Raw genomic sequence first — 14,148 nt, 5'->3', positions numbered from 1 at the left:
CCCAGGGCTGCGTTGCCACGTAGATGCATGCACACCAGTGCTAGTGCAAGGCAAGGAGTAGCAGCATGCAGTGGGGGAAACTGAGGCGGAAGGAACACATCAATCCAGAATTAGATGGGCTTAGGCAGTCCCACCCTTTAAAATGGGTTATTTGCTGACTCCTTGTGGCCATATGGTTCTCGGTGCTGAGGGGGCCGTCCTGATGGATGAGGGGTGCATTGGTGCAGAGAGGAGGAAGGGGATGGAGTTAGCTACCCAGTGAATTTTCATTTAATGTGATGATAGTCTATATAGCACACATTGCTAAACCCCAAGGCTGGAGCCCAAGTAGGTCTTGTAACTTCAGAATCTGGTCAGGAGCTTGCTGCCTGAACATAGTTGTGCTGGCAGAAATCCTTATGGTCACTAACGCTGTAGAGCTGGCCCCTGATGTCCTTGCAGCTGCCACCCAGGCCCTTGGGCTTCCTCCGCTCCCATCTCTGGGAGCAGTTGTTATTTCAGCAGCCACCATAATGCTGCTGAGCCTTCCCATGCCTATTGTTCATGGTTGGACTGCTCAGCCGGCGCTTGGGCATCCTCTCCTCATCCCTCCATATCACTCCTCTGCCTTCCTGCTAGGGCTGTAGGTTCACAGCCCTGAGAGGCCAGGGTGGAGCAGAGGGGACAGCAGAGCTGCAGCGCCATGAAAATATGCATGCTTGCCTTGCTGGAGGCTAAACAAAATCTGCAGTAACAAAGCTGCAGGTACATTCTTGTCACTGCAGAGATGCCAAGGAATGCTAGCTGCTCAGCCAAGGCAAACTGGCTACTACACCAAAGAATTTAAGTTCAAGATGAGTTTTCCAAGGACTGGAGATGCTCTTGCTTGCTTTCTTTGACTTTTTGAGTCTTTGACAGTCTTCCCCAGCTGCCCTCAAGCTGATTGTTTGGCTCCTGTTCTCCCGCGTGTGCTGGGTGTGACAGTTAACGTTGGTCCAAGGCTTGGCAACCCTGGAAGCAGGATGTGTGGCTGATGCTAGAGCAGACATGGCTGTGGTTGCTGCTTTAAAGCCCCAGAGAGTGTCCAGAGGTGTCGCGACGGAGGGAAGACACAGTCACTCAATATGAGTGATCAGCAGACTTCGTTTATTGTCCCTTACAGTCACCTTTTATGCCTTGTTATAATTAGCTCATGCATATTACAAAAGTTAAGCTCATTATTGGTTAGTTGCCTAAATACCAAGCCCGCCCCTAGTTTCTCTTCTGTAGTTATCTGTTCCCACCTGCAACATTCTTTTCCCACCGAAACCTTCCTGTTATTGTGTAACAAGAACAGCCAAGGACAGTGTATTTTTGCTCTACTTCAGATATGCTGAGAGCAATGTGCATTTTTGTCCGGCCAGCTGGACTATGTCTGTGTGACCCTTTTCAGCTAGCCAGTTATCCACACAGAGGAAGGTGCCTGCTGGTCCAAACCAAGGCTCTTTGGGAAACCTGGCATGCTGGTGAGCAGGCTCTGCCCTACATTCCCCTGCTGAGGCTGTCACTGGAGCCTACTTGTCTCTCCTGGGGCAGTTATTCCAAGCAGTTTGTTTCTGGTCCCAGTGACCTTTGGCTGAGTGTGACAGGGGATGTGTCATGCTCAGCAGGGTGGTGTCCATGCTGCACTCCACAAACCTGCTGCACTTGGGCTTTTGCAAGCATTGTGTGTGTGCTCCTTGGCAGGGCTTCTGCCCAGTGCCCTGTCCCTCTGGCCAGGGGAGAGCTCTGCAGGGAAACACCTAGCTCAGGCCAGTGGTGGGGCAACGTGTGCCGTGGCCTTGGCATGGGGCAGGGGTGGAATTGTCTTGTGTGTGCCACCTGGAAAATGGCGACGGAAAGCCACCACCACTGCGAAAGGTTGTGGCTGTTCAAGAGCATCTCCCCGCTCTGATCCATGTGGCTGGCATTGCCCGCACAGCCATCCTGAGGGATGGCATTGCTTCAGGGAGAGCACGGCTTGGTCTGTCTCCATTCCCACACCCAGTTCTCTGTCCTGTCTCTGTTCTTCCCTCAATGCTTCAGGCCGGTTATTTATGGCACAGCACAGTCACATTCTCAGTGCACACGTCTCAGTCTTCCCCTTGGGAAGCAGCAGTGCCGAGGTGCGGGAGCCGGGCTGTGGAGCACTGCTGTCTTCTCTGAGCTCTAACTTGGCTCACCACTTGGCTGGGAGTGAGATTGTTTTATTTTTTGTTATAAACCTCTCTGTGCCTCAGTACCCTATTTGGGAAAAAAAAACAAATATTGGGGATGGACCCAGTTTGGGAAAGCAATTTGGGAGCTCTGCATTGCAGTCTGGTGCTACACTTCCCTGGGTATCTCTACATCTCTGCCTGTTAACGCTTTTGTTCCCATTCAACAGCTATACCTGGAAGGTGGGAGTGATGCTGGAGTCTCTGCTAGGAAGTAGAGCCTTTTTTTCCTTAAAAAAAGACAACCCCCAAACAGGGGAGTTGGCAGCACTCATTCACCCAACAGCTACGTTCCTGGGCTGCCACGGTGGCCCTTGGCACCTCCGCTTGCAGGGCTGGGCTGTGGCTGACCTGCCGCGACGGGGGCTGCGCCGTGCCCGGTGCGTGGGAGGCAGCCTGGGAGGGGTCACTTCGTTATGAAATTACTAATTAATGAATCCTGGGACAGGGTATATTTGCTGTCAGGGTAGCGCAGGGCTCCGGGTGGCTGCAAAAGAGATATCTGCAAATAAAACAGTGAGATCCAAAGCGGGCGGTGGTCGTTTCCTCCTTCGCACCCTCGGTGCGGGCCGCGGGCAGGCGAGACCCCCGCCCAGACGCGGCCCGGGTTATCCCCCACGGCAGCCGGCGGCTTCGCCTATCGCCGAAGTTTGGCCCTGCTCGGCCGCCACCTTTTTGGCGGGACAGCGGCTGGCCACGCCCTCTCCACGCGTGGCTGTTGCCTTGGCGACCGCCGTATCCGCTCCGTCCTGCCGGCCAATCGCGGCGGCGGGCGCCGGCCAATCAGCGGGCAGGCGGGAGGGGCGGCGGGCAGGCGGCGGGCGCCATGAAGCGGCGGCGCGGGCTGTCCCCGGAGCCGGGCTGCCCGCGGGCCTGGGCCGCCGAGAACCGGGCCCGGGCTGAGCGCTGGCGGGTGCGGCCCATCTCCCCTCCCTCGGCCCCGGGGCTGCCTCTGCCGGGGCCGAGCCGCCTCCGCTGGCGGTAGCCGCGGGAACGCTGCCGCCTGGCGTTAGGCCGCGGCCTGCCCGTCGGCCGCGGCGCGGGGTGGGGGAGCTGTGTCGGGGCCCGGTGGCCAGGCCGGCGGGTGAATGTCTCCTTTGTAGGCGGTGTGGAGCGCGGGGCACGGCGAAACGGCGGCGCAGGAGGTGCGGCAGCAGCGGGCTGGCTTCGAGCAGCTGCTCCGGAGGATGCGGGGTGAGTGGCGGCGCCGTCGCCAGAGGCCGCCCTGCCCCGGGCCTTGCTGTCGTCTCTAAAATGCCGATCCGTTCCCAGTGTGGCGACAAGCCAGTCTTACATGCTGGGACGGGTGTGAGTTGTTATTACAGAGTTGCGCAAGTCTGGGTGCTAGCAAACAGCGTAGGGCAATCAAAGTTACAAATATCACTGCGAAATCCTATCGCGCTTTCCCTGCTCAGGGGGTGGGTCCAGAATGATGATTTGCTACACATTTACATAGCCATTGCCTAACTTGCCTTACTACTACATATGCTCCCTGAGAAAGGGTCTCTTGGTGGGCCTAGATCTTTCCCTTAGAGCAGGGGTCCTCAAACTACGGCCCGCGGGCTGGATACGGACCCCCCAGGGTCCTCAATCCGCTCCCCCCCCCCCCCCCCCCCCCCAGCTGGGGGTTGGGGGGGAAAACAAGCAGCCGCAGATGACTCGCTGCCACTTCATCTGCGTGTCAGCCCCCTGTTTAAACAGTTTGAGGACCCCTGCCTTAGAGGGCGTGACTTTTAGTATCGCTGTAAGGCTAGTTGATTTCTAGGGCAAGGCTAAAAACCGTAACAGCTGACTAATCAGAATGTAACACAAACTTAGTCTAAGCATGCGTGATTTGCGTCATGAAGATAGGATGTTCTTTGTTTTGTCTCTCCCAAAGCTGACTCCCTTGATTAGAAGTCCCTTTATTCGTCATTCTTGACGACTCTACAAGGTCAGCTTGACCTAAACTCTGTGCACATATGATTAAGCACTAAATCACAGTTCAAGAATTTGGGAGTTTTTAGTCAACTTTGCCATCACCCTCTGTCCCACTGCTGTCTTGGACCCAAAGCAGGTGGGCACAGAAGCACCATTTCCTGAGCACTGGTGTTTACCTGGCTGCAGCTCTGGTAGCCCAGTGCTGGAAGCAAACTTTGGAACGGAGGAAGGTGAAATGTTTCCTGCTGCCCTAAACTGAACTGGGCTTCCAAAGGGATTATGACCCAGCCCCAACCTCTAGCTAATCTTGCTGGGCTGTATGGGCAGAGCTGTGGGGTTTCTGGAAAAAGAGAGACAACCTTTGTCCTAGGAAACTGGAGAAGGGGCTCTCTGCCACAATTGTGGTATAAAGGAAGCCTGATGCAAGGGAGAGGAAGAGGGATGCAGTGTGGCACTCCTGTGCAAAAGGGTGGATGTGTGTTGGAAGAGGGTAGACTATTGATGCTCTTTTGGGAGAGCTGAAAAATCTCAGTCCTGGAGGACTGCAGCACCTGCATAGCTGGGGAATGGATGTCCAAAGCACCTGGAGAGGTGACACCTGCTGTCTCTCTTCATACTGCAGTCCCCAGGCTATTAAACCTCACCACAACAACAAAAGAAATTACTTGCCAGGGCACTTCTCTTGTCACAGAAGTGGGTCATGACACCTTAGCATGGATAGTTGCTGGTTTTTTCCTAGCCAGCTCAATTTCTTGTTTGGTTGGTTGTGATCACAGGGCTGCCGGCTGCCCTCCCCACCCTGCCTCTGGAGCTTACTGTCCTCTGCAACTCCCTGCTTTTTACTGTGGGAGCTTCTGAGTCTGCCATCAAAGGAGAAGCAGAAGGAATACGCCAGGGGCTCCTCAGGGGTAAGGAGGTCATTCTCTGTACAAGGCTCCTTGGGTCGATGATAGCATTCTCTCTGCTTGGGAGGTGTGCTGGGGGTGGGGGTGTCTGTGAGCAGGGAAGCCTGGCTTTGTGGGAAGCGCAGGACATGGCGTAGCTTGTGGGGGGCCAGGGACAATGTGCAGCTGCCTGGCTGCCTACCTGCTGCTCCTTGCAGGGATGGGCCAGAGGTTTTAAGGAAAACAAGAGGTTTTGAGGCGTGAGGTGCCAAGTCTCTAGCAAAGTTTCAATGACAGTAGAAAACTGGTGTTTTCTCTAATTATGGTGTGCTAGCTTCAAAGAAAACACACCGAAACAGGCTGCAGGTCAGAGAGGGATCTGCAGTGTTGGCACATGCTTGCCCAGGGGCAGATGACCTCAGGAGGACTGGCAGAGCTGGAGTAGTAGCTCTGAACTGCGTGTTGTCTCCTGAGCGTGCTGCTGTTAACTCCACTGTCTGAGAGCTTGGTTTCCAGGCTACTGAGGCTGGGACAGCGCTGTAACCCCCTTCCATCCCTTATTACAAGGAGCTCGTGCTTGCCTGAGACTTTCAATCTCCCTCTTGGGAGGGTGTCTATTAGAGGGCACCAACTTGTTGTCTCATGGTTTTTTTGTTTTGTTTTTTCAGTTCTGGAGGCTTGTGGGGCCTGTGGCCAGGACCTTAGCACTGAGGAGCTGTGGCAGAAAGTGCTGCAGGAGGTAACCGTGAAGGAGCTGCAGGCACCTCTGCAACATCTGAGGGCCTTGCAAGCAGCATGGTGGCTGGCAGCCAGCCGCCTGGGAAGCGTTGCTGGCCTCTTCAGGCTCCTGAGCAACACTGAGGTAACGGGGCACAGGCGGATGCTGCAGAGCTCACAGATACCTGCACCGGAGTATGTGCAGATATAAATACCTACAGGTTTGGTAAAGGAGGCAGAGCTGACATAAATACTGTGTTTGTCATAAACCCTACTCTTTAAAACACTGCTGTGACATTTGGAAACCTAAACCCATCAGTGCTGCCCAGACAGTGTAAGTAACCCTCTCTCTGGCATCCCAGCATAGCCTTGTGGCCCTGAGTGTGTTAATGAGTCCCAGAATATCTCCTGCCTGTCCAGGCCCTGGACCTCAAGGTGGGAGACAGGAGATTTGGGCAGGCTGGAAGGGGGCTGCAGGTAGACTTGCAGCCTCTGCAAGCAGTGCGATGCAGAGGAACCTTCTGTGCTGGTTGTGAGGCTGGTGAGGCATCACAGTTTTTCAAATGCCCTCCAACAGCACTTGGATCTGTCTTGCCAGGAGCCCCTTGAGGTGCATCTGGCTCTGAGGTGGGGAGGTGCTGCCCTGGGCTAGGCAGGAATCACTGTGGTGAGGGGATTGTAGTTGAAGTGGGGGGGTGGTAGAACATTGCTCCCCAGCATAGAGAGCACTGTCAAAGTGTTTGGTGGGAGCTCTGTTTCCTTATGCCCTGGGGTCAGTGTTTCCTTTCAGCATTCCCTGCTCTCTCTGCTTTCTGTGTTTACAGGACCCAGGAAGAGCTCACTGCAGCAAGGACGAGAACAAACTCCTCTCTCTGCTTAAGGCATGGCAAGCACCTACTGAGAAGGCCTCCCTGCCCCTTGTACAGAGCACCAGGCACTTGAAAGAGATCCTCTGCACCACAGTGGCCTTCTTGCAAGGTTTGTGTAGAGGAGGTGCTCATGCCAGGACAGCCTCCCACTGCTCTCCTGTCCTAGGACCCACTCTCCCTGCCCTTATCCTGGTTTCTCTCCCCAAGCAAGCCATCCCTTGGGCTTTTCTGGGTTGTTCCTTTGGAAGAGAGTCTGGGCTGAGCTTCTGGGTGTCAAATTTGCTGTTTAGTATTCAAAGAGCTTCTCTGCTTTTTCCCCAGCTAAGCCTTTCTCTGCACTGTCACAGGGTTCCTCTGCCTGCCTGTGGCTTTAGGTGGGTGTCTGGGCTCTGCAGTGATTTTGTATGAAGTGGAAGGCTGGCAGGGGACTTATGAGGATTTTCCTTTCTTCTTTCTGTCTTCTGGCACCTGCCTTGTTGCAAGCACATTGTTCCTGTCAAATGACAGAGCTGCAAGAGCCACCAAAGCTGTTACGCAGCTTTGTAACAGGTGACTGATCTTATCTGACTGCTGTGTTCTGTCCAGTTCATGGTTTTCCCTTGGTGACTGTCTCAACAACCCCAGCAGTGCTGGGTGAAGCCAGCACTGCCTCACTGTGCTCTGGCTGACACGGGGGCCTTCCTGCGAGGAGGGAGGGTGGGAGTTTGCCCACAGACCTTTCAAAAACCTTTAGGGTGGCAATAGTACTTCCAGCAGGGAGGTGGCAGATGTGAATGTGAAGTAGGCATGTGAGAGCAGCCTCAAAGAGAAGCCTGAAAAAGCAAATACCATTCATAATAAATATTTGTGTATTAATATCCTAAAGCGTCCTGCTGGGAAATAGCCTAAAGGTGATGGAAAAAGTCTTTCTGAGAGTCTGTGTGTGTTTCCCCATCTGCACCATCACCACTGTGGATGAGTGTGCAGGTGGACCTTCCCAGCACCTACATCTGTCCTTGTTCTGGGCCAAGGCAGGCATTTGGGTTTGGAAATTGCTGTTATTTCTGGTGGACGTTTCCATAGCGTGACTTGTTCTCTTGCAACACCATCAAACCAAAGATGGCAGCTTGGCATCATCCTGCTCTGCATTGCTGGGTGTGAAAGGGATTGGATGGGTACCTATGACATTGGGAAGAAAAGGGCATGTATGCTTGCTTGGGGACCAGGTAGGGTGGGAAGGGGAGCCACAGAGCTGAGATTTTGGGTCTGTCCTAGGGCTGCAGGAGCTGGAGGCTGGGAACTTCACCACTGCCCTCTCCCTCCTTCAGGAGGCTGCAGGAGGATTCTGCTCCAAGAGAGTCCTGGCCCAGATCTATACCTGTCTTGGCTGCTGTGCTCAACGAATGGTAACGGCTGTCAGCGGGGAGGGGGGAAACACAGCCTAGAGCAGGGTGGGGAGGCTCAGGCTGATGTCTACACTGCCTCTGTGTGGTCCTAGGGTGCTGCAGAAAGGTAAAGTCTTGAGAAGAAGTTGCCCTCGTGGCCCCAGCCTCCTTGGACAGCTGCAAAATCGAGGGAGGGGTTTTGGCTGAGTGCAAATGGTTGCTGCAGAGAAGCTCTAAAGCAGCCTGAGGAGCGCTGCCTTTGGCTAAAGCGCTGCCCTTGCTTAGTGGGGATCACTGGGGAAGCAGAGCAGGGATCTGGATCCCACCAAACAGTAAAGAAGTCAGCAAGATGCCATTGCAACATATACCTTTTCCCATCTAACTAGGGCAAGCCTCAAACAGCCCTTCAGCACCTGAAACGGGCCCTCCAGGTAGACTTCCAGTGCCTTCCCGCCCTGTCCCATGCGGCAGAGGTGTACCATGAGCTGGGGGAGACCGACGTGGAGCTGCAGGCCCTGGCTCTGCTCTATGAGGTTTGTCTGCTTCCTGTACCGGGTTATTTTTGCCCATAAGAGCCTGCACAAAGCTTTAAGCAGGCTCCTGCCTTCTGAGGGGCTGTTTGACCCTGGAGGGCTCCCCAGAATAGACCATAGCAATCCAGCCATGGTGGTGCCTTCAAGCAGTGGGCAGGAAGGAGCCCATAAAGATCTAGAATTCCTGCTCAGCACCTGGCAGTTGGATGTGGCAAGACCTTTGGGTCTGAGTTCATGTTTTTGGTGGCCTGGGAGAAGAGGTTATGCTCTCAGGTCAGAAGCTATCAGTCTTGCAATAAAGTATCTAACAGTAAAGAGGCCTTTAAAGGGCAGATTGTGGCTGTGAGGGGGTGTGCATTAGCCATAGCAACCTTAGTCTGCCTGGGATGAGCAGGTCACAGTGGTAGACGCCAGGTTAGCTTGTCAGCTGTTTGAAATCTGTAAGACAAACTCAGCTGTGGAGAGGGGTCTGTAGTTACAAATGGCCTGAAATCTGGTCTAACTAGGTCTGTGGCTGCAATTGGAGATGGCACTCCAGGCAGCTCGGAGAACACTGAAATAAAAACCTCAAGTGATCTGGGTGATCTTGCAAATCTCCTGATGGTGGGTGGAGATCAAAAGTCTGCCTGTCCCTGTGTGGTCCCGGTTGCTTTTCCTGGAAGTGGCTGTGCTGTAGCAAGTGAGAACAGCATAGCTGTGCTTATGAAGTGCAGTGCCTTGTCTTGGCGCATCTCCAGGTGCCGGAAATGGCCAGTGGTTGCAGCTGCTTGGGACTTGGCCTGCGTTGTGTTGACCATATTCTCTGTTCCTGTTTCACAGGCTCTGGAAAAAAACCCTCCAGCAGCTGCTTCCTGTAGTCCGTATTTCCTAATCCGAATAGAGCTTCTGGTCCACACACCAATACTAGCTTCTCTCCTTTGCCATCGCCATCCCTCTGAAGTGAAGTACCTGCTGGCACAGCGGTGTCTCCAGGAAGGGAGGTAACAGTGCCTCTGGTCTGCTTGCAACGTGCTGCTTGTTTGGGCTTTGCCATTTTCTCTGTGCTCCTGGAAATCGTGCAGTTCAGCTGCTGTTGTAGGTCTGCTCAAAGCAAGGGTATCATGATCAGAGCGAGTGTGTTGCAGGCAGAGTTTATAGGCTGGTGATCCAGGTTCTGCCTGGCTGCTGGAACTTCTTGGGGTCCCTCTGCTCCTTCCACCACATGTCCTGTCCCTGTTGCAGGGTGGCTGATGCAGTGGAACATTACCTGGATTTTTTGGCTCTGCTTCAGGAGGGGCTGCAGCAGCAGGTAGGTGTCCTGGTGGAGAGCTCCCTTGGTGACTTGGTAGATGAGGTTTGGATCCCTGTGCAAAGGCCTGGGCCCAGGTGTCACCCCTGGACTCTTAAGTTTCAGTGTCTAGTTTGAGATGTGAAGGACAGGAGGTGGGGGCTGGCACCTCTGACCTGTGGCATGGGTGCCCTTGGATTCACACCAGAGACCAAGTGGTGGAGAAACAGCTTCCCCTTCCCTGTGGGGAGCAGCTGTCGGCCTGGCTTTGGATGTCCTTCACTTCAAGAATAGGGATCTGCTGCCTTGGTTATACTTCAGTGTCTGCCTCCTCTGACAGGCTCCAGTGTCTGTGGGAGTGGGTATGAGCTTTGCTGGACAGGAGCTCCCGGTTCCCAGTAAGTGTGGAGTCATTCTGCTTGGCTGGGTGCTCTGCAGTTCTGTGTCTGAGCACTGATATCACTTTTGTTCACCAGGTGCCCTTAAATAGTAGCTCAGCTCTGCCCAGGATACCCGTGGTGTTCCTGGAAGCAGCATCTGCCTTGGAGCAGGCTGGGAGGCATGAGGACGCCATAACTGTGTGTGAGGAGGTCATCAGCCGGACAACTCGCCTCATCCTACGGGTGTTTCGAGTGGAGGAACCAGAGTGCCCATCGCCAGGGGCAGGGCTGACAGGTGGCCTCCTGTCCCAGAAGAAGGAAAGTCTCTGCTGCCTTGCCTGGAGAGCAGCTGGATACCTGCACCAGGGCTGGGCGTGGGCCAAAATGGGCAAGAGCAAGGAGGCAATAACGCAATTCAGCAGGTGACAGCCTCACTGGGAGAAGAGGCCTCCCCAGCAGGCAGCAACAGCTGGCAGGGTGCAGGCGCTGGCCTGACAACTTGCAGCTGGCTTCTCAGCCCAGCAGTGGTACCATGAAGCTCCTTTGTCCTCCCACTCACAGGTGCCTTGGCGATCTCTGTCGAGTCCAGCTTTGTGGGTTTGGTGTGGAACCAGCAGGTAGGACGCTGCACAGCTGGGAGCTGTGTGGGGCTTGGCTGGGTTGGGATCCATGAGCTTGACAGGAGCAAGGTGCCAGGCCCAGTGTCACCTGTGGCAGGAGGCACTTGTCCCATGTGTGCTGAGCTCAGTGGCACACTGGAGCCTCTGAAGAGACTGGGTTGATTGGAGCAGGGTTTGACCTCGGCTCTGCCTCCTTCCCAGCCTTCTAGGTTACAGTTAAATGGGCTGTGAACTGGGAAGCTTCTCCAATCCAGATTTCAGAGAAGGGATCTGTACCAGCTGTGTAGGTGGGCAGCCAAAGGCCAGGCTGCTGCCCAGGTCACTGTTCACAGCTATGTAATGTACCGATGTAAGGGCCTTCTTCACATGCCCCCAGCCACCTCCTGGCCTCTTCTGGCCTGGCAGAGAGGCTGAGCTCTGCCGCTGGTGGTTTGTGGAGCTGGAAGATGAGCAGCCCAAGTAAATTGCCTGTCCTGACTGCTAACCTGGCTCGGCCTGCTGGAACAAGGGAGGGAATGTCTGGAGAATGCTGTCTCCAGGTGTGTGTGTCTTTCTGTGCCAGAGGATCCCCTGCCAGAAGTGGAGGTGCTTCAGAAGATCAGGTTTCTCTCTCTCACTGGGCGAGGTATGCAGTTCCTGGAGCTGGGGAGGCACAAGGAAGCCTTGTTGGATTTCCAGCACAGTTTGCAGATCTCACCAGGTAAGACGGTCATTCTGGTGAGGAACAGAAGCGATTTTCCAGTAATTTGTCCTAGGCTGCTTTGCTGTCTTCAGCAGAAAGGCCTTATGCTTTAGACCACACTTACCTGTATGTCAGGGACTACAGTAAGGCTACTAGTGATATTACATACTTGAGATGCTTCTCTGGGGCCTGGTCAGCTCACTGCCCTGGAGAAGCAGACCAAAACTGTTGTCAGAGGAGTGTATCATAACCCTGCCCTGCTTGGAAATTTCTTCCTGCCCAAACCCCAGCTTGGCACAGCCAGCTTTCCCCCAGACAGGGTCTGCTTTCCCAAAACAGAGGAGCTGAAGTCTGGCTTTATCCTAGGAAGCAGCACATCCATGCCTAGCAGTCTAGAGGCCAAGTGCAGAGGCCTGTTGAGGAGAGGGGAGCAGAATGGGGAGCTGTACATGTCCTAAGCACAGCTGAGGCATGGTTAGTGCTGCTCCCAGGGGTGACCTGCCCTGTTTAGTGTTCCAGCTGTGCTGACATGCTGCAGGGCTGTGAGCTTCACCAGGATCTACCAAACCTGCTGGTCCCAGTCCTGACTGAGGCTCCACACCTTTCAGGGTGCAGACCTGCCTGCAAGGAAAACCCTAACCTGTGTCCAAACAGAGGTGTGGCTGGCTGTGCTGCAGGGCTAATGCCATCTGCCTTGGCTGCCAGCCCCAGAGTTAATTAGAGCCAGTGATGCAACCAGGATGGTCTCCTCCCCATTATGACACCTCTCCTCATGCTCACATCCCTCCTCTGGCTTCTAAGCTTCTTTTGCAACACCCTGCAAACCACAGCAGTGCTCAGGACCTGCTCCTCCTCTGCTAAGGGCTGAAATTCCCCTTTGTGTCTTGCAGGTGACCCAACTGCTGCCTCTTACCTGGTGCAGACCTTGTGGAAACTGAACCGAAAGCAGGAGGCGGCTGCTCGCTGGCAGAAGTCGTCCCACAGCCCCCCTGGGGAGGATGGGCAGCAGGAAGGGCAGAGAAGGTGTGTAGGAGGAAGGGGGGGGATCTCAACTGGCCACATGAGAGCTCCAGCAGCACAGCCTGTTTAAAACTGCGTGGATGGTTTAGTGCAGCTCCTGCTAGCCTGCACCCAGAGCTCAGATGCAGGGGGAAGTTTCTCAGACACATTGCTGTGGGAGAAACCATGGGCTGTGGCTCTGCAGGGACTCCCCAGAGCACAAAAGAGCTGACATGTGCCAAATGGGAGCGCAGAGGCTAGGGGCAGAGCTGGGGGGGCTCTGCACAGGGAGCGAACTTCCTCGTCAGAGCATGGCAAGGGAATGCTGCAGTCCTTGCTGCAGCAACGCTGCCTTCTCTTTCAGACCCTTCCCTTTGTACCTGGTTTCGTGTCTGAAGCAGACGATGTTCCCACACAGTGAATCTCTTGCTAGAAGCATACAGGATTACCTGGAGACTACGAGCCAGGACCCCCTGAGCTAACCCAATCTCACCATCTTCACCTGCTGAAGTCTCCCTGCACAAGCTGGCCTGAAGCCTTTAAGGACTCCTCTAAGACTCACAATCACTCTTGAATAAAGCTTGATTTCCAAAGTACTGAAATGTAATATATCTTCTTTTCTAATAAAAGCCTCGGCTCTGTGCCCTTTTTTCAGGAGCAGACCTTTGAAGTCATGGCCTTGATGCTGCCTGGTGCTGCTGCGAGCCTGTGGGCTATGCTGTGGGAGATCACAGGCAGAGGCAGCCTCATCGCCTGTGCAGCTGTGCGTGGTGGGGCTTGCTGTGCTCCGGGCTCCAGGGAGGTGGTGGCAGAGCAGACAGCCTCATGAAGGATAGGGCTGTCAGATCATCTGTCCTACTTGTGCTCTGTATACTGGCTTCATACTCAGTCAGCATACTTTGGAGCCCAGAGACGTGGTTTGCGCTGAAGCACGCAGCGCTGAGGACCGAATTCCAGTGTGCTGCATGAGCCAGGAATGGTGGCAGGGTCCAGACTTGTGCCTGCGTGTCCCCGGCATCCCTGGGGGTCTGTGCCCACCGCACTGCATGGCTCTGGGTCCCTCTGTGACATGAGCAGGGGTGAAGGGGCACCTTCCTGCCCAACTTTTGCTGGAGCTTATTTTGGGTGCAGAAGGTCCCACGACTGCCTAAGATCAGCCTTGGGTGAGCCTTGCCTCGCAGGAGGGGACAGGAACGGCTGGGAGCAGCATGGCAAGGGGCGAGCTGGGAGCGAGGGGAGCTGGCGGCAGGAGCTGCCCCGGCCGCCCGGCGCCGGCAGGTGGGGAGCGGGGCCGGGCCTGCGGGTGCCGCTGGGCTCCGGCCGCGCTCAGGCTCCAAGCAAACGCCACCCAGGCGGGGGCGTGGGGACCGCGGCTCGGAGGGCAGCGGGCTGTGCGGCCGGGCCTGCCGGAAAAAAATCCACCAGTAAGAAAAACCGCCAGAAATATAAACAAATAAATGTGGGACCAGGGACGCGGGCGCCGCACGCCACCCTGCACGCGCCGCGACTCCGTGCCCGGGCAGGCCCGCCCCACGCCTCAGCACACGCTCCTCCGCCCGAGCACCCGCCCCCTGCCCCTCCCGATTGGCTGCAGCCCTGCTGCTCTCTCCCCCTTCCTCGAGCGCTAGCCAATCCGAGGCGAGACTAACCCAGGAGGCCGCTGGGGCGGGACCTCCTGTTCGGATTTTCCTATTGGCGGA

The 14,148-nt window shown here is 55.3% G+C and overlaps 1 protein-coding gene across 2 annotated transcripts; it reads left to right on the top strand.

Moving 5' to 3' along the window:
* The first annotated feature begins 996 nt into the window (after positions 1-996).
* Positions 997-13,044, top strand: FANCG (FA complementation group G). 2 transcript variants are annotated; one of them, XM_080371277.1, is made up of 14 exons: positions 997-3,126; positions 3,317-3,407; positions 4,910-5,041; positions 5,686-5,879; positions 6,559-6,712; positions 7,858-7,988; positions 8,354-8,500; positions 9,320-9,480; positions 9,722-9,788; positions 10,244-10,569; positions 10,709-10,764; positions 11,330-11,467; positions 12,340-12,472; positions 12,813-13,044. In XM_080371277.1, the coding sequence occupies exons 1-14, from the start codon at positions 3,040-3,042 to the stop codon at positions 12,928-12,930; spliced, it is 1,935 nt and encodes a 644-aa protein (XP_080227403.1). In that variant the 5' UTR covers positions 997-3,039; the 3' UTR covers positions 12,931-13,044. The 2 variants fall into 2 exon arrangements, with proteins under 2 accessions (XP_080227403.1, XP_080227404.1); XM_080371278.1 differs by lacking the exon at positions 12,813-13,044 and having other exon boundaries at positions 11,332-11,467; positions 12,340-12,477.
* The last annotated feature ends 1,104 nt before the right edge of the window (positions 13,045-14,148 follow it).

The sequence above is a fragment of the Falco punctatus genome, assembly GCF_963210335.1.
Source record: "Falco punctatus genome assembly, chromosome: Z".
Taxonomy (NCBI): domain Eukaryota; kingdom Metazoa; phylum Chordata; class Aves; order Falconiformes; family Falconidae; genus Falco; species Falco punctatus.
Note: the sequence above shows the minus strand (reverse complement) of the source record. Positions and strands in the feature narration are given on the sequence as shown.